The sequence below is a fragment of the Saccopteryx bilineata genome, chromosome 1 (genome assembly GCF_036850765.1).
Source record: "Saccopteryx bilineata isolate mSacBil1 chromosome 1, mSacBil1_pri_phased_curated, whole genome shotgun sequence".
Lineage (NCBI taxonomy): Eukaryota > Metazoa > Chordata > Mammalia > Chiroptera > Emballonuridae > Saccopteryx > Saccopteryx bilineata.
The window spans coordinates 359,489,462-359,516,435 of NC_089490.1; the positions used below are offsets into that span (position 1 = coordinate 359,489,462).

Consider the following 26,974-nt stretch of genomic DNA (forward strand, 5'->3'; position numbering starts at 1 on the left):
TTTCTCTCCTGCTGGAGCTACAGCACAGGACCTCTTCATATGCTAGACCATTTAGGAATTTCCTTTTGAAAAACTTAAAATAGTTTTTTATGCAATATATGTCCATTATGAAACATTGAGAAAATATGGAGACGCAAAAAGGAAAATAATTATCAATAATTGCAGCACTCAAGAGATAATTGGTCTTCCAGACAGTTTTCAGTGCAGTTTTTGGTATGTGTATTTGTAGTAATTTTTACAAAACGAATTATATTGTTTGTGCATATTTTGTAATTTTCTTTTTCTCTTGCATAGAATTTCATTAATATCTTTCATTTCAATAAATATTTGATATTGTAGCTGGTAACATAATTTTATAATGAGATATGTAACTTATTCCCTTTTGTTTGATTTTTTTGCCTGTTTCCTTTCTCTCTTTTTTTTGGTAATTGCAAACCATGCTGTAATAAATATTCTTATAAATTAATCTCAGTGCCTTCATTATTTAGGTAAACTGTATCTCTGTTCTCTGTTCCTGGAAATGGAATGGCAAGTTCAAGACTACTTTGACAATGATTCTCATGGCCCTCTAGGACTAGGTCATTAATTCTCCAGCCTTGTCTTATCATTCCTCTTAGGATATGGCTTCACACTTGTGTCTGCTCTCTGAAATATGCTCACTTTTTTTTTTTTTTTTCTTCTGAAGCTAGAAACAGGGAGAGACAGTCAGACAGACTCCCGCATGCGCCCGACCGGGATCCACCCGGCACGCCCACCATGGGGCGCCGCTCTGCCCACCAGGGGGCGATGCTCTGCCCATCCTGGGCGTCGCCATATTGCGACCAGAGCCACTCTAGCGCCTGAGGCAGAGGCCACAGAGCCATCCCCAGCGCCCGGGCCATCTTTGCTCCAATGGAGCCTTGGCTGCAGGAGGGGAAGAGAGAGACAGAGAGGAAAGCGCGGCGGAGGGGTGGAGAAGCAAATGGGCACTTCTCCTGTGTGCCCTGGCCGGGAATCAAACCCGGGTCCTCCGCACGCTAGGCCGACGCTCTACCGCTGAGCCAACCGGCCAGGGCAAAATATGCTCACTTTTGTCCATTGCGCTGTCTATGGTTCCTGGGATCCAGATCTGAGATCTCTTCTTACCTCGAAGGTAGGATTTCTAATTAGGACAGCCTGGTAGTACCTTAGCTCGGCCTCTTCACACTGAGTCATTGAGCTTGTGGGCAACCCAATCCCTTAAGACTTTCTCATGTGATCTTCTCTACCCTATATTTGTGAGTTTGATTTTTTTTCTTATTCTTTTCTTTTTGTCTTTTTCTTTTTGGACCTAAGTGCATGATTTGACATTTATCCTTATTAAATTTCCACTTTGTTAAAGTCACCTGGTCATTATATCCTTTGAGATAGTATCTGGAGCAGACTCTACCATTCTTCACAGTCATTGTCCTTCCAACTTCCAGTCACTGGCAAATTCCAGTTTCAAATGATTCAGCAAATCATAGCAGTCATTTTTATCTCTGTCATCCTCACTAGTTTGTGAGTTCTGTGGGGCCGAGACCATACCTGTTATTTCTCTTTAAAAACTCTATCCCTGGCCAGTTAGCTCAGTGGTAGAGCATCGGCCTGGCATGTGGAAGTCCCGGGTTCGATTCCTGACCAGGGCACACAAGAGAAGTGCCCATCTGCTTCTCCACCCCTCCCCTCTCCTTCCTCTCTGTCTCTCTCTTCCCCTCCCGCAGCCAAGGCTCCATTGGAGCAAAGTTGGCCCTAGCGCTGAGGATGGCTCCATGGCCTCTGCCTCAGGTGCTAGAATGGCTCTGATTGCTGCGGAGCAACAGCCCAAATGGGCAGAGCATCGCCCCCTGGTGGGCATGCCGGTTGGATCCCGGTTGAGCGCATGTGGGAGTCTGACTGCCTCCCTGCTTATAACTTCAGGAAAATACAAAACAAAACAAAAAAACAACAACAAAAAACCCTGTCTCTACTTTCAGTTTATTATACATGACCTGGCGGATACACAGAAAGTGTTGCCATAGGAATATTTGTTTTGATTTAACTCCAGGCATGAAGGCATGGTGGTGGTGGTGTCACAGTAATGAAGAGTACAGAGAAGTCTAGACTGAGTGTCTAGGTGAGGGGCTTATAATGAGGTTGCAGAGAGAAAAAACTAAGTAACAGATAAATAACTGAGTAAAGATAAGTTCAGACACTCTTCTGAGGTGGCACAGGGGTTGACTCTTTGGGCTTGAGCTGGTGTTGAGATGAATCTTGATGTCTTTTAGAAAGGCAGACAGTGGAGGGGTTTCTCAGGCCCAGCGGGGAAATGCCTAAGGCAGTGAAAACCTGCGTTGGGGACAAGAGGGATGGCAACAGAGATGATTGCTAGGAGACCCAGTGAGAGAAAACCACCCATCCACTGTTTTGAGAATTGTGTTGAATATGAATCTCAGAGGAGACTCAGCTGACTATTACTGTGAGATATAGAACAGAAGTTGCCCTCCCTTTTTCTTTTTTATTCATTGAGCTCCAGATTCATAAAGTTAATACCTGCTCACCATGGATATTCTCCTTAGATCAAAGGCTGAACTGGCATGAGAACCTTTTGGCCAGTGCTCTGAGCTAGATTCATGGTCTGAAGGCAGCGGGATGGCTCCTCCATTTATCCACTTTGGGGCCTGCCTGGCACCCCATCAGCATTTCTGAGTCTCAGACCCCTTGCCTGTGAAAGCAGAGTAATCCCACCCTGCTTGCTGTTCTGGATAGTTATGAGGCACACACGAGATGGTGCTACAAGAAGTAAGCTTTTTGTATACTGGGCATTGGACACAACTGCTAAGTGAAGGCCTATTGAGTTGAATGACAGTGCATGGGCAGCATTTCTTAGCCTCAGAGTTAAGGGGCAGGAGCCTGAGTGTTCCAGCTCCCTGGTGTGGCTCTGGTATTTTCCAGGCGGCTCTGTGGCCCCTGTTTCCCACCCTGTAACTGGTTCAGGTCTCCTTGTTAGAGCAAAACCCCTTGTTCACCAAGAGGGAAGCTTTCCTTCGGGAAGGGAGAAAGGTTTCTTTGGCACTAGGTCCAGTCACAGAGTTTGATACCCTCAAGCCCTGTCCCAGTGGTCGTCTTAAATGTTTCAGGGCTTCTTTGGGTGGGACCTTCGTTATTTGTGCTGGGTGAACTTGCAGGTTTCTGAGGTGAACACAGTTTATTCCTCCTTTCTCCTTCCCTGGACATCTGGATGTCTGTCACACTTAACTGTAAGAAGCCTAGAGGTGTATACAGCAGTGCATACCTACTCAAAAAACACTCATAATACTACTGGGTGAGTGAACATATATACATAAGCAAACGTGCATTCACAACTAGGTAAATAGATGCAAACACACAATTATGTATTGTTTTTAAAGAAAATGTGAGGTCTAAGATTATATTAAAGCTTGGTTTCACCTTTTGTGTTGATCAAGTGTCAATGTGCTGTGATTATTTTAATTTAGAAAAGGAAATTCATGCAGCGAGATGGGGAAAAAATAACTCCGGCTAATTGTCAAGACTCCAAGGCAGTCCAGAACTGCTGTGTATCCAGCAGAAATTGGAACCTTTTAAGTGTCTGGCTCAGGAGTATATTATTTTTTTAATTCAGTTTAGAATTACAGCATCTAGTCCAAGGGATGGCTAGCTCCTTTCTTCATAGTTAGTCAGACGAGTCTCTTTTCTTCTCCCTCCTCATTCCTTTTTGGTTCATTCACTCTGAGTCAGCATAGCAGACAGGGGCTACTGCAGGAAGGATTAGAAAAGAGAAAGGAAGAAGTGGAGGAAAATCTTACCAACTGCAGTGGTTCGGTGTCATCCTTAGGTCCCTGCCCCAGTCAAAAGGTTGTAGTGGGTAGAGATGGGGTGAACCTGTCTGCAGTTCCAGGCATTTCCGTGTATGTTAATGCATCTCTACCCTAGGAGGGAACACATGAGGACACTGAGGCACGGCAGTATTAAATGCATTGCCCAGCTAAAAAGTGGTGGCATGGGCATTAAAACTCAGGCCTCTGTGTTAGAGCCAGGATACTTACCAAACTCTAGGTTTCTTGATGCAGTAGATAGAGCATTAGCCTGGGACGCAGTGGACCCAAGTTCGAAACCCTGAGGTCGCTGGCTTGAGTGCAGGCTCACCAGCTTGAGCACAAGATCGCTGGCTTGAGCGTGAAATCATCGGCATGACCCCAAATGGCTTGAGCCCAAAGGTCACTGGCTTGAAGCTCAAGGTTGCTGGCTTGAGCCCAAAGGTCGCTGGCTTGAGCCCAAAGGTCACTGGCTTGAGCCCAAAGGTCGCTGGCTTGAAGCTCAAGGTTGCTGGCTTGAGCAAGGGGTCACTTGGTCTGCTGTAGCAGCCCCCCTGCCAAGTCAAGGCACATATGAGAAAGCAATCAGTGAACAACTAAGATGCCACAACAAAGAACTGATGCTTCTCATCTCTCTCCCTTCCTGCCTGTCTGTCCCTATCTGTCTCTCTCTGTCTTGCTAAAAAAAAAAAAAAAAAAAAAAGTCATCATTTTACTTTTTTTTGTGACAGAGACAGAGAGATACCTTGGGGTTTCAAACCTGGGTCCTCCACATTCCAGTCTGAGGCTCTCTCCACTGCGCCACCGCCTGGTCAGACAAAGAAAAAAGTCATTATTTACATTTAAAAATGCTCTGAGTTTCAGCTTCCCTATCTCAGATGATCAAATATCCATTACCTGTGATTTCTTTTGTGAATGGATGAACATCAGAACCCAAAGGTTCATGCAAGGATTTTGCTTACATACAGAGGGTACCCAAACAATTCACAGGCAAGTACATTTCTTCCATTTACAGTGTCATTTCAGGATGACTTGCTTGAAGCTTTAATTCAAATGTATGAATGTTTCCTGTGGTGTTTGCCCTGGAGCTAAACTTAAGCAATGCTAGAAGTCATTTATGCTCTCCCATTGAGGTGCTGTATACTCTGCCAGCTTGCTACATTGTGGGGTTCAAGTATGGATGAGCCTAGCTTATGCTTGCTTCTTAGCATCGCCCTTATATTTGCTTAGTAATTGAAAGGAAAAAGAAAAAGGAAGCTTATATCACTCAGTTGCAAAGGCAAAGATTCGTTCTCCTGTGTGAAACATGCAGAAGAGTAGACTTAGAGGTGTGTATAGCAGAACAGTTTTGGGGGTGATTAATTTATATGACAGAAACACATACAAGAAGAAATACTGTACATATACTAGCTGCCATCAAGAATGGAAAATGGACTAGGCGAAGACCAGCAATCATCGCCCCTGCCTTCTGGATGACTCCTCAGTATTGGTAAAGCTATAGGAGCCTTAAGGAATGTTTTCTAATTTTAACCAAAAGAATAGGTGCTTGACAAATTGATCACACTTCTATTTAAACTTCTGTTCCTGCAAAGAAGGCAATATTCCCTTGACCTCAAGAGTCATGAAGAGGTGAAGTATCTAAACCCTTGCAATGCTCCTGGCAACCTGAGTGTCGGCCCAGAGAGTGAGAAGATGGGTATAGAGCTTAATTCTGTAGGGGCGTAGATTATGGAAATTACCTTGCTCAGAAATTTCCTTCTTCTAATAGAGGCAGCTGTAGAGAAAACTGTCTGGGAATCCTCTGCGCAGGTAGATCCTCTTTCTTCCTGTTTGGGTTGGAAAATCATTGGGTGTTCTGTGAGTTTAACTGGCGTTGTCAGCTATTCCTTAAGATAACCCTGCGTGTGAGCTCTGAAAATCAGCAGTGTTCTAGCCCCTCCTTTTTTCTGGCAGTTCATTAAAAGGTTCAGTACTTCCTGAAGGTGATGTGTGTTCAGCCACGTTCTGTCCTTAGGAAATGGTTACAAGAATGCTGTCCTAGCATCTTCCCTTCTTCCCTCCAGGTAAGATGAGGGTGCTGCCTCCATGGAGCTCAACATTGGGGCTGACAGGCACTTACCCAAGTCCTCGTGTATGAGGCCTGATGCTGTGGGAGCACGCAGCAGGGCACCTCAGAATTTGGGTTGACAAGCAGACAAATGGCCTAATGTTTCTAAACTTTGTTTTCTTATCTAAATAATGGATATAGTGATGTTACGTCTCTACCTAATACAGTGATGAGGATTAGAAGAAGTAATAAAAGTCCTGACCCCTGTGCCTCACACAGTACTGTTAAATAAATGTTGGCTGTGAATAGTATTTCCATTTACTCCTACAAGGTATTTTCTTAAACTTCTGCCATATATTTGATTTTAGGAGGCAAAATGTTTTTATATCCATCCATTAGAATTTGCTGATTTGGCAAAGAAGCTGCAGCTCCTCCTTTAACTCCCACAGGGACTTGGAGTTTGGAATACGTGCTTGCGTCATGGAGATGTGGATGGGCATTGTCTTTGACTTAGTTCCAGCTGGGCCATGGTCTCAGCTGCTGAGCTGGACAGTGCTGTAATGTGTCCAGGATAGCACCTTGTTGGTCTTTAAAGTCTGATTTTATAGGACCCTTGTTTTTCCTTCTTCCCTTTTCTGGCTGGTGTTCTCATCCTAGCTCCCCCAATAGAGGATGGACAAAAACATTTAGAGGAAATGAAACTGTTCTACTTACTAGTTACCTACTTGCTCCCACAGAAACCAGTTTAGCTGAGCAGAGAGAGCTAAGGTAGAGCTCATGCTTGTAAGTGCATAGCAGGATGCCCAGTCCCCAAATGTCACTTTTACTGGTATAATAAGTAAGCCACTACCAGAGTAGTCTCGGTTAGGCTATAGTTGACTCTTCTACTTATCCCTATATTTTAGCATTTTGATGTTTTTGCTTTAGTTTTCTGAGAATTTAGTTGATGACCTGAGAATTCTTCAAAGTCTCAAGGGTCTTAACGAGGTGACTTATCCTTGGGGAACCAATATCACTGGTATTAGTACTAGGGCAATGAATCTTATGATGGTGATGTTACCTTTGTCTCACTGTGCATTGTAGAGAGGAACTTAGTGGGAACCAGCCCCCTGTTATGTGTCTTATTGGTAAGTGCTTCCTATTCACTGTCCATTTCAGTTTTAAAAATAAAATATTATGGGATATATTGAAGTTAAGAAACCATGCTGAAGTGTTGGTGATTATGATTTTAAAGGGTAGTCTGTGATTGGGGAGGGAGGATTAACAATTTATAAAGCAGATCTTAAGTTATAAGTTATCTGTGAACAGGGGTGGTATTTAAAACATTAAGTTTTAAATACGGACATTGACACAGTGGAAACCACTGGAAGCCCCCAGGTGTGCCAGGCGCTTGCTCTGTACCTGTTGGATAATGAAGAGCCATGGGGACAGAGGCATTCGGTGGGCTTGGGCCACTGACTCTGCCAAGTCATATGGAAGGATTCCAATATTTTAAACAACCAGTACGGCTATCCCAGTGAGGAACAGGCACGGGTAGGGTGGGGGTTGAGCAGCATCTGAATCTCCTTTGGCAGGTGTTCAGAGACGTTAGATGGATTCCTCTATCTCAATGCCAAGGGGACTTTTGTGTGCCGGGCCTGCTAATCTCCCTGTAGGTGCTTGGAAAGTGTCACATTAGAATTTAGGGTTGTCTATTTGTATAGCACTGAGACATATTCCTTTATTCAGAAAACACCGACAGTGTGACAGGCACAGTCTGTGTACTTCATGGGGTCCCCACTCTACACCAGTGGCTTCAGATTTTTCCTGCCTTGGACTTCAGAAATCTGTCCTTAGGAAATAGTTACAAGGATGTTGTCCTAACAGTGAAAAGTTGGGGTAAAATCTAAATGTCCATCCGTGGGGAAATAGCCAAATGGTACGTTCATGACATAGCTTACTCAACCTTTTAAAAATCACAAATAACAAAGATAATTTCAAGAGTCAGGAAAATGCCCAGCATGAAATGTTAGGTGAGCAGTAAAAGAACTCAAAACCATAAGGAGTAAGAAGAATAAATTATTAGTGTAAGAAGTACATAAAAAATGCATTGTTAGTACGGACTTCTGTTTGGTGGGGGACTGTGGGAAAGTTTCTTTTCTCCTGCATATGTTTTCCATATGCTACACTTTTTGGATTATCTAACTTTATCATTAGAAGTGTTCTGGGCCCTGGCCGGTTGGCTCAGTGGTAGAGCGTCGGCCTGGCGTGCGGAAGACCCGGGTTCGATTCCCGGCCGGGGCACACAGGAGAGGCGCCCATCTGCTTCATCACCCCTCCCCCTCTCCTTCCTCTCTCTCTTTCTCTTCCCCTCCTGCAGCTGAAGCTCCATTGGAGCAAAAGATGGCCCGGGCGCTGGGATGGCTCCTTGGCCTCTGCCTCAGGCGCTAGAGTGGCTCTGGTTGCGACAGAGCGATGCCCCAGAGGGGCAGAGCATCGCCCCCTGGTGGGTGTGCCGGGTGGATCCCGGTCGGGCACATGCGGGAGTCTGTTTGACTGCCTCCCCGTTTCCAGCTTCAGAAAAGTAAAAAAAAAAAAAGAGAGATTCTTAAAAAAAAAAAAAAAGTGTTCCGTAAATATTATATTTTGAAACTGTAGCTTAAAGTTTAAAAAATTACTGTATAATCCGTGGCTGAGTATGTTGAATATAAACTTGGAAAAACATGTTTAGAAGTTGTGCTTGTCAACGGTAAAGGAAGCTGGCGACTCCATGGGGTAAAAATCAGAGCCTTGGTCAGCCTCCTCCTGCTGGCGTGCGGCTCCTCCAGGTTTCCATGCTGCTGGGGTTCCGAGAGGCCCTAATGGGATTGTTGAAAGGCTCTAGTTGGCTTCTTATTAATGTCCCTCCCTGAGCAGTGCTCTGCTCTGCTGGCTAACCTTGTCAGAAGGTTACCCGTGGCTCTCCAGGGCTCGGCTAATTTTAAACCCGGTCAGCCAGTGTGGTGGCGTGGCATTGCGCTGCGGAGTCACGAACGGCTCCCTGGGAGACACGGCTGGGGAAAGATGAGCTGAGTCCCGTTTTTTCTCTTCCTCCTGTAAGTGACCAGGCACGCTGAACAAGCATAGAGAGCTGAGATAATAATGAGAGCTTTTATGGTAAAAAACCAGGGTTCTTAAAGATCTTTTAGCAGTGGCAGTGCTGGTTGATAATTGCACGGTGTGATGTGTTGGGCATGAACTGTGTGAATTCTGACAGCACGAAGGGGTACAAGGTGGCTGAGGGCTTCTCTTCCAGGAACGAGCCTCTGTTGTTAAGAGCAGAATGAAACAGCCGTTTGTTTTACTGTTGATGTGCTGTTCTACATTCACAGAACTCAAACCCGCTGGTAATAGGCTCCTTCTCTGAAGCTTTTATTGATTTGGCGGGGAGAGGGCTTATATCTTAAAAGTTAAAAGAAAATAAAAAGAAAAACACAGAATCTGCCTGTCTGCTTGTTACCAGCTGCTGGTCTTGCTGCCACTAAAAACTGTCATTTTAAACCCTTTTTTTTCTTTCTTTTTTTTTTTTTTTGACCAGTGGGAGGTGGGGGAGGGAGAGGGGGGAAGGGAGAGAGATGAGAAGCACCAACTTGTAGGTGCGGCACCTTAGTTACACAACCCTGATATTTTAGAATGAAACATAAATCAGTAGCTACAAAATAATGTGACACTGGGAAACATTTCCCCATCAAAATTAACTTTAAAAGAAGTGCAGGGAACCCATTACCCTGGCACAGAAGGGATTACAATGGGAAACTTAATCCACCAAATGCATGGCCTGGTCTTGGTGTTTACCTGCCCCGCTGAAGAAGGGCATCTTTTCTTGTAGCTGTGTCTTTATCCACCCTCTTGTAAAACAGTTGCTAGAAGCAAATTAAAGAGGCATAATGTATGGAGTCAACCCAGATAAAAGCACAGTGGATGGAGAATCAGTAACCTGCTAACTGGCTACAGTGATTGAAGTTAACTTTGTTAGAAGTGCCCAGGCTCAGTCAGACCACATCAAGCCAGTAGTCTTCCTACACGAGGTAGGATGGGAGTGGACTTTGATTTCATTTTAGGAAAAATAAAAATGCATAAATGATTTTTATTAGCTTTTTTTTTTCTCCTTAAAGGTCTGCCCCTCCTTCAATAGACCTAATTAGCTTTATCATGTTTGGATTTAGTTTTGAGAAAATTAAAGCTGAGTAATATCAGGAATTTGTTGAATGGGAATGAATACTTGTCAAAATCTTCATTGACCCAAATCTGACTTTTATAGGCAGCATTAAGTAAACAAACTAAAAAAAAAACAAAACAAGAACCGCATCCCTCTCTTGTCCCAAAATAGTGTTTTTAAAAGCCCACTCAAAGTAGTTAAGTATAACATAAATATAAGCTGCTCTGGACTAGATACTAAACTCCTGAGTTAAAGTGCATTTCTTAAAACCCAGTTCCTCTGTGACTCAAACTCAAATGTCTGCTTTTTTTCCCCTCTTCTCCTGGGCTTCTTTATTTCTCACCTCTTCCCTTCTGCACTTGGCCCACACACCCGCCTGGTGTAGGTCCTCTGTTATTTTTGTGGTAACCTGAAACTTCTGACTGCCCCCTGGGTCCCTGGGGGGTGGACTGGCTGTGAGCTGAAAAGGCGGGCTTGCTTCTGCACCCCCTGCCTGTCTCCCGGGTAGAGGGGCAGCTGCGGCAGGGCTGGGATGCTCCCGACCGGGAGGCCGTGTGTATCAGCAGTTCAGATCTTTGATTGTGGCTGATAGGTGACAGACCCTCCCTGACATGGGGGACCGGCAACTTGGGTGTTGGGGCCGGAGGCCAGCCAGTCAGAGTTTTGGAGGCTGAAGGAAGGTTTTGGAGACAGGGAGTTCTTTATTTTGTTCTAGAGTATGCTTGAGGCTGTTTTTGTGGTTCCTTAGACAAAAATGAATTTCTGACTAGTCATAAAAATTGTATTAATATTTCATATTAAACTAAATCAAATGATTATTTCAGCTGGAGTGGGGATGAAGTACAGAAATAAAACGGGGACAAAATCCCTGCCTTCTGATACACAAGTAGTAATTATTAATTATAGTTACATACATTTGTTCAACGATTATTTGAGAACCCATGCCAGACACAGTTCTAAGATAGGTGTGCACACATCTACACACTAATCTGCAAGAATGCAGGTAAGTAATATACCTAACGACTGCCAGTGATTGAGACGCCTGTACTTTATCTCATTTAATCTTTGCAGTAGATAGGTAAAATGATTAATTCTGTTTTGCACAGAAAAACAAACAGACAAACTCAAGACAGAGCTAATAAGTGGAAAACTCAAAATTCAAACTCTTTGGGGTTCTAAAACCTGTGTACTCTTTATGTATGTTGAACTGCTTTGCCATATAGACTCTCCAGTGTGGTCCCTAGGGGACCCGTGAAGTCTAGTGGTACCCATGAAGGAAAATATTTAGCAAACATTTTTCAAGTTCCAACAATTTGTCTGGTATTGAGAAATGTTAAACGTAGGGATGTCAGGGAATTACTGGTTTGCTGTGAGACTTTATCTTACGACAAATCATGGTGAAGTGTACTGAGTGTGGTATTGGAAGTTTGAGGTGCTTTGGGGACACAGTAGTGACTTGTCTGAGTGGAGGAATCTGCTGAGACTTCTGAGAGGAGTGGTGGGTGGCTTTGGTCTTGAAGTGACTGTTAGACATTCATTAGGCAGTGTTGCTGGGGAGGGTAACATCTGAGCACAAGGACCCAGGTGCCTGCAGGGGTGAAGCGGGCACCCTGCTGTGTCTGGGCACCTAAGAGTGGTCATGTGGCTGGAATATAGGGGACTAGACAGGTGTGTGAGAAACAGGCTGAAGTCAGGTGGTTAAGGCCATGGGTGCCCCACTATGCCCTTGGGTCCTAGAGGGAGGAGGAAGAGATCTGCTGAAAGATTGCAAGTGAGTTTATGATAAAAGTCATATTTGCATTTTAGGACAACTTTTCTGGCTGAAGAACAGCATAGGAGAGTCTTGTTAAAAATACATCTCCTAAGGATTCTGATTCAGTACTGCTGGCCTCAGAGCTGGGATTTATATATCTAAGAAGCCGCCTGTCATCTAGATGTATATCCAGGGATGGGAACCTGGCAGAACCAGGTTCTTGGCAGTGGTGGTGGGTGTGGGGACGTAGGCGACATCCCTCAGAGAGGGGTGCTGAGGTCCTGCCTGTGAGAGCGGGCAGAGCTCATGGGTTGGGGGAGCGTGGAAAGGATATATTTGAGAGGTTAGGTGATGAGTAGAGAGTCTTGGTGACGACTTGCATCAGAAGGGATGGGAGAAAGCCCGAGATGACGAACCAGCTTTGGGTGCTGCTTCGGCCAGGTTCTCTGAGTGGAACCCCTCAGGGGGGCTGTGGGGTTGGGTTCCCTCACTCAGGACCTGGAAAGTCCTTTTTGGATTTTTTTTTTTTTTTTTAGAGAGGAGAGGGGGAAAGAGAGAGAGAGAGAGAGAGGGAGGGAGAGAAGGGGGGGAGGAGCTGGAAGCATCAACTCCCATATGTGCCTTGACCAGGCAAGCCCAGGGTTTCAAACCGGCGACCTCAGCATTTCCAGGTCGACGCTTTATCCACTGCGCCACCACAGGTCAGGCCCTTTTTAGATTTTAATGGGCACTTTTACTGACAGATCTTGAGATGCAGAGAAGTGACTTTGAAGGTGCCATACCCTGGTTCACCAGGTCTATGAGGCACACTCACAGGCTGCATGGGAAAGCCGGGTTTGTTTGCTTTGCCTTTTGGCCTCTCAAGTTGCATCCTCACCATTAGGCCATTGGACCGGGAGAGAAAGAGAGAGAGCGAGCGAGAGAGCCCTGAGAGGGAGGGCTTTAGTGGCTTTGTAGGTGTAGTTAAACACGGATTACATTTTAGAGGAATTGAGGGTTCCACCTTCTTCTGCCAGGGTTAGCAGAATCTGTAGAAGAAAGAGATCCTGGAAGGACACGTATACTCCTTCCTCTTTTTTTTCTTTTTTCCTAAAGGAATAATTGCTGTGTGTGTGTATATTACATGCTGAAGAGCTGCAGAAATGGTGATGGAATCAAGTTATGTGGCTGTTTGCCTTTTTGCTTGATACATTTTAAGGGGGGGGGTATCAGGGCTGAGGAGGGAAGGGTCCTGTGGTCCCCATCAGAACATCCTAGGCCACACGGAAGTGAAGGCAGAAGTAAGGCCTGCTTTCAGAATTGGCTGCCTCGGCCTTTCTGTTTGCACCTCTGCCTGGGGGTCTTGCCCTTGCAGAGCTGTGGACCACTCAGAGCTGGTGCTATGACTTCAATGAGCAGCTTGTTGTCTAAAGGGGGGGGCAATAGCAACCCAGTGCTCTTGGCTCAGCCACTTTTCAGCCCAAGTGCCAACAACATCCTTTCTCCTGCTGAAGTTGAGTTGGGTATAAACCAGGGACTAGGTTTGAATTTGGAGGCCAGGGTGACACTTTCATTGGCCCCGGAATTCGCATCCCTCTCAGTGTAAGACCTGTTCGCAGCTGCTCCCTCACTGTGTCACTGTTAAATGGCAGATTGTATTTCTCATTTGAAGGGTGGGGACTCAGTTGTACCTGAACATTGGAACCAGGGGACATTTTTGAACGTGCAGTGTCATGTGTTTCTGGTCAGTTGGTACCTCTGCACGCGTGGGCATTAGCTGGTGCTCGTGCACTGTGAGCATAAGCATTCCAGCCCCCATGCAGGGCTCGGGGATAAGCACACTGTCAGCACACAGCCCTCTTTAGGGACCTGGCTGCTTGAAGACAGAGTCAGGTGAGCATTTAATTTATTGGAGGAGCTGAGTGGCTGGGTACCTCACAGAGCTGATCCTGTGGCTGTGGGCTGTTTGAACAAGCACACCTGTGTAAACTGTCATTGTCTTCTGGTGCATTAAAACGCCTCCATAAATTTGAGATGCTTCAGGAGTATGTCACATTGCAACACTTGAATTTAGCTGCAGAACTGTCTGGCCTTGGGACACACTGAAAATGCTTCTGATTCAAAAAATTCTGATTTCCAAATTTTGTTCTTTGCCCCCAATTTCTTGTTGCCTTCGTACGAAACAGTATAGACCTTTTGTCACAATGTGTGAGGTCCCTTCCTTGCGGTCCCACCGAGCTTACTTTTCCAGCCTCTGGCCCGGCCTTCCTGCATCCTTGCTTTGCCCTCTTTTCACCACTTCTTTTCCATTGATGTCTTCTCTGAACAGGCTTCCCTGTGCTCTTCTCACAGTCGGCCTGCTCAGTCCTACCCAGGCGTTAGGACCAGCCTAAATGTCACCTTGTGTGAGGTTCATGTTGACGGGAGAGACCGAATCAACTGTTTCTGTGTTCCCACAGCTCTTTGCTTATTCTTGGACGTCTTAATATTCATTTACTTGTTCATTCACATACTCACTCATAGCCTCACTATTTAGACATCCGTTCAGTCATTGTTTTGGGGGGCATTTTCGGTGTGCTAGGCATTCCGGTAAAGGCCCAGGATAGTAAAACAATGAAAGGCATGGAGCTCACAAACCCACAGACAAGAGTGACAGACAGATGAAGAAATCATTCCTCTGCATTTAGTGAGCAGAGGTGCTACCTGCAGGAATGGAGAGGGTAGGGCAGGGCAGGCTTCCCACCCAAGGGGCTTGAAGTCTTGAAAGATAATTAACCTACTTATCAGTGTCCTGCTGGAAGGGTGCTCCTTGAGGGCAGGAAGGGTAACCCATTTATTCATGCCCATCTCTAGTATCTGGCATATTGGTGGGAGACATATGGGAGAAGGAGAAAATTATAAAACAAATAATTTCCTTGTCTTGTTTTAGAATGAATTTAAGGCAGCTTGCAAGGCTGTAAATAACAGTTAATTAAAAGTGGGGAGAAGAAGGGGATAGAGGTAGGGGCCTAAAGTGGATTTAGGAATGAGACCAAACTTGCCGACCAGCACCACCTCCATGGTCTTTCTGAGGGACCTGCCAGAGTGGCTCTGTACACCTGGGTGGCCAGAGAGTGGAGCCAGGGCCTAGCCAGTCCACAGGGTAAAAAACAGTGTTTTGTTTATTATTGAACTTTCCTTTGGGGTTTTTGTAAAGAGCAGCTTGTGTGACACAATGAAGAACACCCTAACATCCTTGTGGAAAATCCAGATGCTTCTTAGTATGCTGATGACATCACATAAAAACATAATTCAATAAAAGCAATCATTCAGAGCTCCTGGAATAAACTTTTTCCAAGGTAACTGGAATCAGAAAGGTACTAGAACAAACAACATAGTACTCTCTGTTGTCCCACTTTCACCCAGAATTAATGCTTCAATGCCACTGTCCTCAGACCTAGAGGTGACACCAGCTCTCTTTCTTTTTCTAAGGAGGTTTATGATCATGCTTTGGGACTCAAAAATACTCTTATACGATTTGGGTAGCATGTCAGGATCTGTATGTTCAGCTTTGTTAGAAATGGGCACTGAAAGGCAGGTAGGCCAGACCCAACACCCACACACATGTGATACCCTGATTTCTGATGGTTGAGATGATGAAAGGAACCAAACGTGTTGTGATGAATTGTGTTCTTAGTTACCCAAAGTTTACAGGAAACCAGAGTTTTTTTCCTGCTGGGCAGGCTGGAGCCTAGATTTTGGATCCTCTCATGTGAATGCTGGTCCATATGGATCAGCTGGATCTTTGGAGAGTAGTTGAAAGCCATTATATATACTTAGTAGAAGAACCAAGGACTTAGACTTCACAGTTCAGCACTTTAAAATACCAGCTTGGGCCTGACCAGGTGGTGGCGCGGTGCATAGAGCGTCGGACTGGGATGCGGAGGACCCAGGTTCGAGACCCCGAGGTCGCCAGCTTGAGTGAGGGCTCATCTGGTTTGAGCAAAACTCACCAGCTTGGACCCAAAGTCACTGGCTTGAGCAAGGGGTTACTCGGTCTGCTGTAGCCCCACAGTCAAGGCACATATGAGAAAGCAATCAATGAACAACTAAAGTGTCGCAACGAAAAACTAATGATTGATGCTTCTCATCCCTCTCCATTCCTGTCTGTTTGTCCCCATCTATCCCTCTCTCTGACTCTCTCTCTCTGTCTCTGTAAAAAAAAACCAAAAAACAAAAAAACCCCAGCTTGGTTCTCATTTTCCTTAACGACTGGCTTATAACCCTATCCGAAGTAAACCGTGCATGTACCTGCTGCCTCTGTCCCCCAGTGGGCTGTCTAAATAATCCAGGGTAGATGGCCAGAATGAGAGAAACACCCCAAGTCACAGAAGCTGGAGAAGGAGGCCGGAGACTCCTTCTCTGTGTAGAGGTGGGAGAGCCTTTCCCAATGCAGTGCAATGAGAAATCCCAACCAGCCGAAGGAACTGTGTCTGGGCAGGTCGGCTGCAGGGACTCGGAGTCAGACCAGAGCCAACGTATCATTAAGTTGGCTGTCAACAGGCTGTGTAACTCTGAGTGAATCTCCACAAGCCTTTTTTAAGAAGGATGGCACCCTGAGCACTCAGAGGGAACCAGCACTCTGAGTGTATGAGGCTCACTGGGGCACGGGGCTGAGATGGACCCTTTTAAAATGCTTGTCTTAAGGTTTGTCCAAAAGCAGTGTGTTTATCTCACATGCTGATATCTTTTTAAAATAGGAACTATCTACTGTTGATTTTAAATTTGTACTCATTATCATTTAAAATGCTATGGCATTGTTACAATCTGATGAATTTTACCAACTAAGAAAGTAATGGTGCCCATAATTCAGTGACTAAAGAGCATTATTTTCTTGGTATTTCTTTCTTTCTTTTTTTTTTGTAAGCAATATGATTGGTGAACCTACCTCAAGTATGTGTTCACTCTACAGACCTAATGTAATTAGAGAGTTAATTTGGGGTTTTTCTTGGCCAGTTACACCTGGGTAGGGGTTTTACACAGGTTCCTGTTGAAATGCTTGCTCACAGCTACTTACTGTTAATGATGTGGCATTTTTTTCTCTTAGAGCAGGAAAAAAGCTTCTGTTTCCAGGTTTGAAATGTGTTTCCTGAGGTTTAATTGTCCACCTCCCAGCCCTGGCTGGTTGGCTCAGTGGTAGAGCTTCGGCCTGACGTGTGGAAGTCCCGGGTTTGATTTCCAATCAAGGCACAGAAGAAGCGACCATATACTTCCCCACCCTCCTTCCCCCTACTATCTCTCTCTCTCTCTTTCCCTCTTGCAGTCATGGTTCGAACAAAGTTGGCCTTGAGTACTGAGGATGGCTCCATGGCCTCTGCCTCAGGTGCTAAGAAAAGCTCAGTTGCTGAGAAATAGCAATGGCCCTGGATGGGCAGAGTATTGCCCCCTAGTGGGCTTGCAGGGTGGATTCTACATGCCTCCCCTCCTCTCACCTAATTAAAAGAAAAAAAAAATTGTTCAACTCCCAGAATCCATGACTCAGCTTACAAGTCATGTTTTTCCTTTATGAGTAGACTATTTTGATATCAAGTCTTCAGTTTGAAATGGCCAGATGAGATAGCCTGCCTGGATCTGAGTCTGTGTCCATGTCTTTTTGAAGGTTAACTTGACTGGTTGTGGTGATGAGGAGAAGGAAGAGGCAGGAATTTCTGTTCTCAAAAGCTAACATTCATTAAGGGGATAGGGAAGGTGATTCCCCTAAAGGCTGGTAATACAGAGCTGCATAGCATGAAATCAATTGAAGTCTTTCTTGAGCTGTCACCTGGGCAAGTACTTAGTGCTGATGGAGTGGAGAATTAGGGCATCTCAGGAGGGCAATGCTAAGTCCTCTAATGGGTTACCCAGCGTTGGGAGCTTGATGAAGAAGTATTGGCTTGTTGATGGATCCTGTTGATAGGGAAGTGATTTTTGAAAATGAGAAGGAGCAATTATCCACTTCTTCCTACTGAAATTAGAGAGAACTATTGGCAATTGGGAGTATATGACACCAAGGTTCACTGGCTGATCCTGGCTCCACAGCAGATGTGACCTCAATTCTCAGTGTCAGCATTCCCGAAGAGTTCTCTCTTTGACAATGACTTACATTCTATAGTTCCATCCTTCTGGAGGCTGCCTTCAAAATCTAGGCTGCCAGTCCTCATGTTTTTCAAGCCACTTATTAGCAAGTTTGTCTAGTGTCTGGTAGGAAATGGTAGGAAAATAATAACCTTCCCCACTTTACATATGCAAAAGTGATTAACCATCATTAATGCCTGACATTCCTCCCAACTACCTAGGAAGGTGAATCAGTATCATCACTATTCATTAGGAATTAATTAGACTGTGCTTGATGGTGTCAGTCATGGATAAACCTGAGAATTCAGCACTGCCTACATTCCCTCCCTTTGAAATCCAGCCTGTAAGCCAGTGAGCATGTAGTGTGAATCTGATGTTCCCATGATATGTGCATTCTCTCTGGAGAAATGACTCCTAGGTTCAAATTCAGTTAAGTGTAAGACTTTGGTCAACTTATTTAGACCTCTGGACCTCATAAGGTGGGATACCCAACGAAGGTAGTGTGATGATTAAATAAGATCCTGTAGGTGAAAACTTCCTACATTGTACTTGAAACTGGTTCACTGGGAGAAGGTTGAATTTAGATTTGAGATATCAGTTCACTTTGGAAGTAAAGCTCCTTTTTTCTTAATCTTTTTGTTGGAGGGCAGCATTTCTCCTATGAGAAAATTTTAGGCTATCACAAGATAGTAGTGAACTTCAAACCGAATCAGATGCTTGGTTGAGTTGTCTCCTAAAATACCATTCCAACCATGGGATTCTCTTTCTTTAAATCCTAAAGTGGCTTCCACCTGTGTCTATTTTCACATTCTCCAGAGTGCTTAGAAATCCTTTTTTCTCACTCTCAGTACAACTCCCTCTGAGATGTTGCCTTTTTCACTCATCTACTCAGATTCCTTTGCTACCATTTTTTACCTTTATGGATTTCGTTTTTGGCCACCTCTTTGGTTTCTGGTCTTTATACCTTCACCAGTTTGCCCCCTGTATATCTTTTTTTTTTTTTTTAAGCTGTCACCTTCTAGTTTTCATCTTGTGGCAAAAAAGGGGGGTAGAGGAGAAGTAAAGGTAAAATATTGTATCTCAAAATTAACATTTCACTCAAAATAAGGTTTGTTTGTGGTAGAAGAAGCTTACCTGCTAGATGACCCAAACCATAGTTGTCCCTTTAACACAGAAAGACTACTGTTTGTCAATAATCATGATTAATAAATAAGAGATGGGATGAGACAGCCAACTCTTGGTTATCCAAGCTGTGCCAGACTTAAGTGTGTCCTCTTCCATCTTCCTAATTGGGGGATTTCCCTTGGGCTCTTACTACTCATTAGAACCTTGGCCAGAGTCAGGGTGAAGCTCTATGGTAAGTTTGGTCATGTTGTCAAGAATGTTCATGTTATCTGGTTGTTGGTTTATTCTTTCTTTTTTTCTTTGAATATTTATTAGGCTAGGTGCTGTGCTAGCAACGGAGATACTGTTCTGAGGGTAACAGTCCCTGCCCTCGGGGACATTAAAGTGTGGATAAGGGGTGGGGAGCAATAGTAAACCAACTTACTAAGTTCTATTATAGGTTCATACACAAGGCGATGAATAACTAAGTTAGCCACCTTCAGCATTAATGGTGGAAACTGAGGCACACGGGGGCTACGAGTACGATGTGGTCCTGAGTTACTCAGGTAAAGACAGAGTCCAACTCCTAGTCCAGCTCTTTTACTTTTGCCTCATAGAGTGTTAAGACATTGGCTAAAGTACGCCATATGGATTTTTTTTGTGACCTTCATGTTCAGTGGCATCTCATTAATCAGTTAGTTAAAACTAACCCTTTTATTTAAGAGCTCTTAATTCACCCATAAGTGGATGAGATGCTTAATTATAAGAGACCTACAAGAATTAAGATGAAGGGCATAGCAGATTCCTGTGTCCTATGTCATATGCCTTGTTCATTAGTTCTGTGAATAGAGTTGGTGTCAGAAGCACCAGTATTTGACTCACTCCCTTCTTCAGGCTCTTTTGTTAAAATGTGGATTGGTTGAATATACATATGATGTCATTCCAGTGTACTCATTTACTGTTTTTGGAGTGTCAGTGGGTGATTGTAAAAGAATGATCCATTTAGGAAGCATAGCTGCTGGGCATTTAGCAGGAATATATGGGTCCTTGTTCAAAGTTCTTTTTAGAGTTTATTGTGGTGTGGCTAGGAAAAGTTTCAGAGAAACAGGCAACTACTAGAAAAGTGTTAATGATGGAAACTGAGGCACACAGTGGCTACATGATTTTAAGCAATGAGAGTTCCTTCTGTCTTTCCTTTAGATTTGGGATTATTCACTTGAACCACACTTCCCAGAAGAATATGTACAGTATTGAACCTGTGCATAAAAAGTTAGATTTAAATGAGTGTTATAAGTAAAGGGGTTTGTTAGAAATTTAAGTTTTCCATTTAGTCATCTGAAGACTTTGTAAGAGGTTCCTTTGTTAATTTATTTCCCAAAGAGAACCATTAAAAAAGTGCCTTTATTTCTTGATGATCCCATTGTCGGTAGGTATTTGGGCACCACAAGGTGCACACCACTGTCTAGAGATAATGGACTTGAAAATAAAGAAAGATCTGGTCATGGTTTTACAGATGACAGAGCACCTTTACTCATTATCTCTAAATCTTTACAGCAGTCCTGTCGGATAGAGTTCCTCCACCCCTTAATGATTTTTCTGTGTTAGGTTTGAATTTAATTTATTATGCATTATAAATTTTATTTTACAGATATAATCTGAGCTTCCAAGAGGTAAACTACTTTAGTCTGGAAAGCATGGCTAGTAGGCGAGCTAGGTTTGGAATCCAGATCAGTCTGAGTCCCAATATTATTTACTGAATTGAGTGAAAGTTAACTCACTTGTTCAAAGGAGGGATAAAGAGGTAAGGACATCAGCTCTATAGGCTCAGATGTTTTATGCCTAATTCACTTGATGAGATTTCATTGTTGGTAATAAGCCGGTGCTTCTTGCTATGTATTCAGACACCAGGTAGCTTGCTTGGGTGGTAGTTTACTAATGCCACACATTTTCAGGACACTCCTAATGTGTGGCTCATACTCTGAGCCACTAGATACAAGGACGGTTTCCAGGATGAGGTGGATTTTGAGCTGGGCTGGAAGGGACCTGAGGGATGGAATGCCAGAATGGTTATTTCAGTATCGAGTACAGGGAGCTTTTCTCAGCCAGCCCCAGTCTTGTGATTGGAAACTAGCTGACCATACAGGGCCTCATCTTACAATTGGGTTGTAAAACCAAGGGCCTATATAACTCAGTGGATTATGTATCTGGTAGCTTCTGGGGCTGTGGTCCTGGCCCTTGTCCAGAGTAGGTAATTCCATTCTGCTGAGCTCCAGTTGACCAAATTGCAAGAGCCCAGACACAGAGTTCTTCACTTTGCAGTAAGTGAATAAAAATGTGAGCATTTAAAACAGTGCTTGCGCTTACTAAGTGGATGGACCAGTTAATGTTAATACTGCATTCCCCAAACAACCAAGGGCATGTGAATCCTAGCTTTAGAGGTAACTTCAATGGGTTGTCTACAGGATTCTGCTGTCTGTCTTTAAGGCACTCCATCCCTAGATCAACTAGCAGAAAAATTTTTTCTCATGTTGAGCCAGAATCTTATAACTTCCACAGAATGAGTCAATATGCTCTCCATATGACAGACAGCTCTTCAGAGGATGTTCAGTGTCTTAACAACACTAAGCTTGGCAAATATGATCCAAAGAGATCTTACCAGCCTGACAATGTGGTGGTGCAATGGATAGAGCATTGACCTGGGATGCTGAGGACCCAGGTTCAAAACCCCAAAGTTGCTGGCTTGAGTGTGGGCTTACCAGTTTGAGCACAGGGTTGTCGGCTTGAGTGTGGGATCATAGATATGACCCCATGGTCACTTGAGCCTGAAGATGAATGGATGGCTTAAAGCCCAAGGTGTCTGGCTTGAGCAAGGAGTCAATGGCTCAGCTGAAGCCCCCTGGTCAAGGCACATATGAGAAAGCAATCAAGGAATAACTAAAGTGGCCCAACTACAAAATGATGCTTCTCATCTCTCTTCCTTCCTGTCTCTCTTTCTCTTGCCAAAATAAACAAACAAAAAAAAACAAAGAAAAAACAAAGAAAAAAATAAAAAAAACCCAACAACAACAAAAATATCTTACTAGCTTTGAGCCATGCGCTAACACTAAAATAATGGAATTTAATATTATATTAAGGAGTCAACGTAAACTCCTACTTTTAGCCTCTAAACCAATTGCATTAGGAAAGGCAATTCAAGGCAATTCAGGAATAGCACTTGGAATGTGGGAGATTAAAAGTTTTATGGATCATAGTCAATCTCTGAGGGTCATTTATTGAGGGCTAGACAAACTGGGATGCGTTGAGCAGGACTGGTCCAGGTATGATGTGAATTATGTCTAATCTAGGACTCAATTAGGAGCCCAGGGCCTGCTCCTTTCATATCTAAATGGGTGTTTTGGTGGGAGATTTGCTTCTCCAAGGGATGGGTTAGGGTAGTTAACCTGGGCATGGGTTTTAACCTGACAGATGGAAGAATTTTAACATGTCAGTGTGATGGAGGTGGTTTTGGGAGATAGTGGATTCCTTGTCATTGGTGATGTTCAGACTGTCTGACTGGTTGAGAAGTATTAGAGGCAACTTTAAGCATCAGATTAGGGAGATGTTGGTGTGTTTTGGTCTGAGGTCTGAAGACTCTGAGGCTCTCAGTTATATGGTAATATTTTTTAGGCAAGTAAAGCTCCCCTGGTCCCTTCAGCTGGCCTTCTCTGTCCTTGACTCCGTCCCTCTACCATAGTGATTGCTGGCTGGGCATATCCACTGTTTATCTTCAAATGTGGCTCCCTGGAGTGAATTCATACTGTTTTGAGCTGCACAGAGCTTAAGGACTGACCTGTATTTTTGTATGTCTGTTTTTTGGTTTTGTTTTTGTTGTGTGTGGGTAAGGTGGAGAGGGAGACAGTGGACTAGCCACAGTGCAAAACCATTCGCTTGTATTCTCATAATTACCCCAGTAAACTGCTCTGGAGCTAGAACGGACTCTAGGGGAGCATACAGCTCAGCTTGAATTTTATAAGACTCTTAGATTCCAGCAAAAAAATGTAATAATTTGAGAATTCAAAAGGCCTACACTGCAGGCATTGCTGAGTTCATCTGGGGGTTAATCACAAAACTCTTTCTTGTGGCATAATTTATACTTCAACATTTGGCAGTTTTTAAAGTCCTGTGTCAATGTACATGTGTTGGTAAGAAGTAGTAAATATTTTGCTGACAAGTTCTATGAATGATGGATCTGTGGCAGCATTTAAATGCAGACAACCTGGGGGTTTCTTTTATCCAGGTGCTGCCAAATCTAAAATGCTGTCAGGGTACAAAGCCAAAATCACCCACTAGTTATAATGTAATGTTCATGTGACTCAGAGTTTCTGCACCTGGGATCTGTTGATATACACCAGTGGGGGAGGGCAGGGGAGAGGGATACAATTGGGAGGGAGAAGGAAAGCAGACAGGCTGCTTGCTCTCAGGTGCCTGCCCTGGAGCACAGAGAAGTGCCTGGTGCCTGGTGGGGCGGCCAGCACCTGCTCCCCTCCTGGCTTCCTCTGTTGTCATGTTGCATGGACTTGATGGGGCAGGATGAAGGGAATGGTAGTCCTACTAAGCTCTGTCTACTAAGGTCCAGCGCCTCCCTTTGATCAGTCCACAGAGGAATAATTCTCCCTTTTTTGGGGAAACCTTTGAGTTAATGATCTGATACCTTTTCAACAAAGGGAATATTGATATGTTTGTGTGTGGACAGCAGGGGGTACTGGATTAGATAATTTTCACATTGGTGTTTGTGCCAATTTGACATTTGTTTGGAAAGCTTATCCTTTTAAGACCATAGGTTTCATGCATAATTTAAGGGAAATAAATCTTTGAGAAAGATTTATTTTGATTCTATAATCTTCAGTGCTACGGAGAAATAAATGAAAGTCTCGCTAATGGTTTCTTTATGATCAGGAATTCTGAGGAGGCTACCAGAGGAAGTGCCCATGTAGGTGTACAGCATTTCTGCGCATGTGCTGGCCACTTGTAGCTCTTGCAGGATAGGCAGGAACGGGGACAGGTTGGTCTCTGCTTCGAGGGTACATTCTAGAAGCTGAGAATGGCAAAGTGACCTCACTGTACAGGATCAAAGTCCCACAGAGAAATGTTATCAACTAGCAGGTCCAAGTCAGCTGTCATTACTGTTTTAGTAGCGTGAGTATTTGTGATAACAAAACAATCTCCTTTCTTGTATCCTGCTACCATCTTACATCTTAGTTTAACATTTCAGAGTTACCATGTCAGTTGCTACAGTGAGGCAGACATCTTTTGTTTTACATTATTTTCTTTTAAATAAAATTGTGCTGCTATGGAGATTTGATTATCGTTGAGCAAAGTGCTCCTGGTAGATAGTAGGCACTTGGTAAATGGTTTTGCATGGACGGCTGAGAACTTGCAACTCAGAATGAGGACTGTTCTCAGATGAGAACTTACTCTCATCTGTGAAGAATATACAGCTTCTGTCTGCCAGTACATTTCTGTACTGAGTGCCCTAACATGAATACAGCAAGGGAAAAAAAGACACTTGGATCTCAGAAACCCTCTGCTAGAAGTTATTTTCCAAGCAAAGCAGCCAACTGAAGGATGTGCAATGAATCTAGCAAGAAAAGTATGTTGGTGGTTACTTCGTCCTTATCACGCTATCTTCTGATTTTTCTCTTAGGTTTATTTTCTTGAAAAGGCTCCAGGCTTCGGCTTGGAAAATCCAACCGCCAAAATTGAGCCCAGCAGCTGGAGCGGCAGCGAGAGTCCTGCCGAAAACATGGAAAGGATGAGTGACTCTGCAGATAAGCCAATTGACAATGATGCAGAAGGGGTCTGGAGTCCTGACATTGAACAGAGCTTTCAGGAAGCCTTGGCTATCTATCCACCATGTGGAAGGAGGAAAATCATCTTATCGGACGAAGGCAAGATGTATGGTAAGTGGTCTGGAATGTTCCTTGGAAACGCTGCAACTTGCTTTAGTAGTAGGATCATTGTAGCTAGCCTTCTGCTTAGATCTATTCATTATATTGTGTTGAATGATCTTTGTAGAATTTTAGTTGGCCATCTGAGGGGCTAAATCTCAACTAAAGAGGAGAGTGAGTAAAGCACCATTGGGGTATCATTCGCTAGGGGTTCCTTCTCCTTCTCCATGCTCGGTGGCTTTATATCAGAAGTTCTCAAGGTCCAAGTGGGAACGCAGACAGTTGCAATGGCATTTGCAGACACCAGTGTGGGCACTGGTTCTTCAGAAGGCACGTCAAATCGAAGAAAGTGTGGCAATTTACGCCAGATAACTGAAATGGGGGCCTGGTGCTACTGATCTCTTTTTTTTTCTGGGAAGAGCTTGCAATATAGATATTTATATAGGAAATCTCACTTTTAAAAGTCAGCACTTTTTTCTTTTTTTAACATAACCCTGTATAGGATAGATAAAACATGTGCATTGCTTAATCAGACCATTAAACCACCAGTTTGCTCCTTTGTTGCCAGTTTGCAGGTGAATGGCAGACAAGGTATTAATTTCTCCTCCCAGGCTATTCTCACCTGTCTCCCCTTCTATAAGGGGAAGCCAGGCAGTGTGTTCTGAGGGAAAACTCCATGAGTGTCTAAGAGGGCAAGACTGGTTAGCCAGACAGCTTGGGGTACCACAGTGTGGAGCTGAAGTGCTAGGTTTGGGTTTCCCCACACCATCCGCGAATGCTTCCAGCTGCAGATGTGTATTTTTTGGCTGCTTACCTTTTGGGAAGCAGATGGCAGGTGGTGGCTTGTACATTCTGCTTGTCTAATCGGGCACATTGAGTTGACAGAGTTTGCACTATGGCTGAGTCTAAAGAGATGCAAACAACCTCAATTCAAGAGAACTGGCTTAGCAACTTACCTGAGGTTGTTAACTTATCACAAGAGTGATTTATTTCTAAATAATTTGAAAGCTTGTTCATAATGGGGTGTTGTGCCTTTAATGCTGCACCTCCTCTCTCAGGAGCCGGAGCAGGCTGCAGCTCCAGCTAGCACACACTGCTAAGGAGAAAGCAGATGGTGGTGCAGCTGCCACCAGCTGTGCCCCCCACCCCGCCCTCCCCCTCTCCAACTTGGATGATGTAATGGAAACAAGGGAAATTTTGCTTTCTGCAGCACTGGAGTCTCTAAGCCTGCCAGTGTCACACAGGGAGAGAGAGAGAACCCAAACCTTCAGCATTTGTTTTAGGCCCTTGTGTGATCCTTTTGTAGCCATAGAAGCGCCTTTGGGTCTGCTGAAATAGACTCAGGATGAAACAGCTCTGCTGCTGTGGGTAGAAAGTTTCAGGGCCTTTGGTTTTCTGTGTCTTAGTATCTTTCCTGGGCTACTCGTCTTCAGCCTATTTGCTTTCAGGGTCTTGTCTTCATCCCTAAAAATCTCACCTCCCCATTTTAAAGGCAGAAGAAAGCACTTGAATCTTTGAACCCTCTTTGAAACTGATTGTAGTCTGAGTGGTGAAGTAGCTTCAGGCCACTTTACCTTGTACAACTCCCATTTGTTTACCCAGAAATTGTTGTAAACTAAAGTAGTGGCGCAGGATTGGAAATCCTAGTGGGGAATACCCACGGCCCTTCATTTCTCACAGGGACTACTGGGGAAGGCACTGTTCCTTTAGGTTTCAGGGCTGAGAACACAACTCAAAGCAACAGTTTCTTTTCAACTTCAGTTTTGTTTTCTTCACTGAGTGTCCTCTTTAGTTAGCAGCCATGGTTCATTTAACCCATTACTCAACAGAGCCAAATATCAATGGTACAACGATTGAAACTTCTTTTGAGAGCCAAATTTTTTAAACTTAAACTATATAGGTAGGTACACTCCTTATCGAGGTAGCGCCCGCACATGGTATTTTGTGGAAGAGCCACACTCAAGGGGCCAGAGAGCCCCATGTGGCTTACGAGCCGCAGTTTACCGACCAGGGATTTAACCAATTTGCCAGTAATGTCATCATAAATAGAATTTTGTGTGTGCGTGTGAAAATAATTGTGTA

General features: G+C 44.1%; 1 protein-coding gene across 10 annotated transcripts in view; it reads left to right on the forward strand.

Annotated features, from left to right (window-relative positions):
* Positions 1-26,974, forward strand: part of TEAD1 (TEA domain transcription factor 1) — a 283,716-nt gene that overhangs the window by 60,065 nt on the left and 196,677 nt on the right. For 7 of the 10 annotated variants that reach the window (XM_066250982.1, XM_066250981.1, XM_066250984.1 and 4 more), the window contains one exon: positions 24,649-24,904. In XM_066250982.1, coding sequence (XP_066107079.1) covers positions 24,748-24,904 — 157 coding nt within the window. In that variant the 5' untranslated portion in view covers positions 24,649-24,747. Of the gene's footprint in view, positions 1-8,848; positions 8,934-24,648; positions 24,905-26,974 lie in introns of those variants that run through there. The other 3 variants (XM_066250983.1, XM_066250989.1, XM_066250990.1) reach the window with 1 other exon arrangement.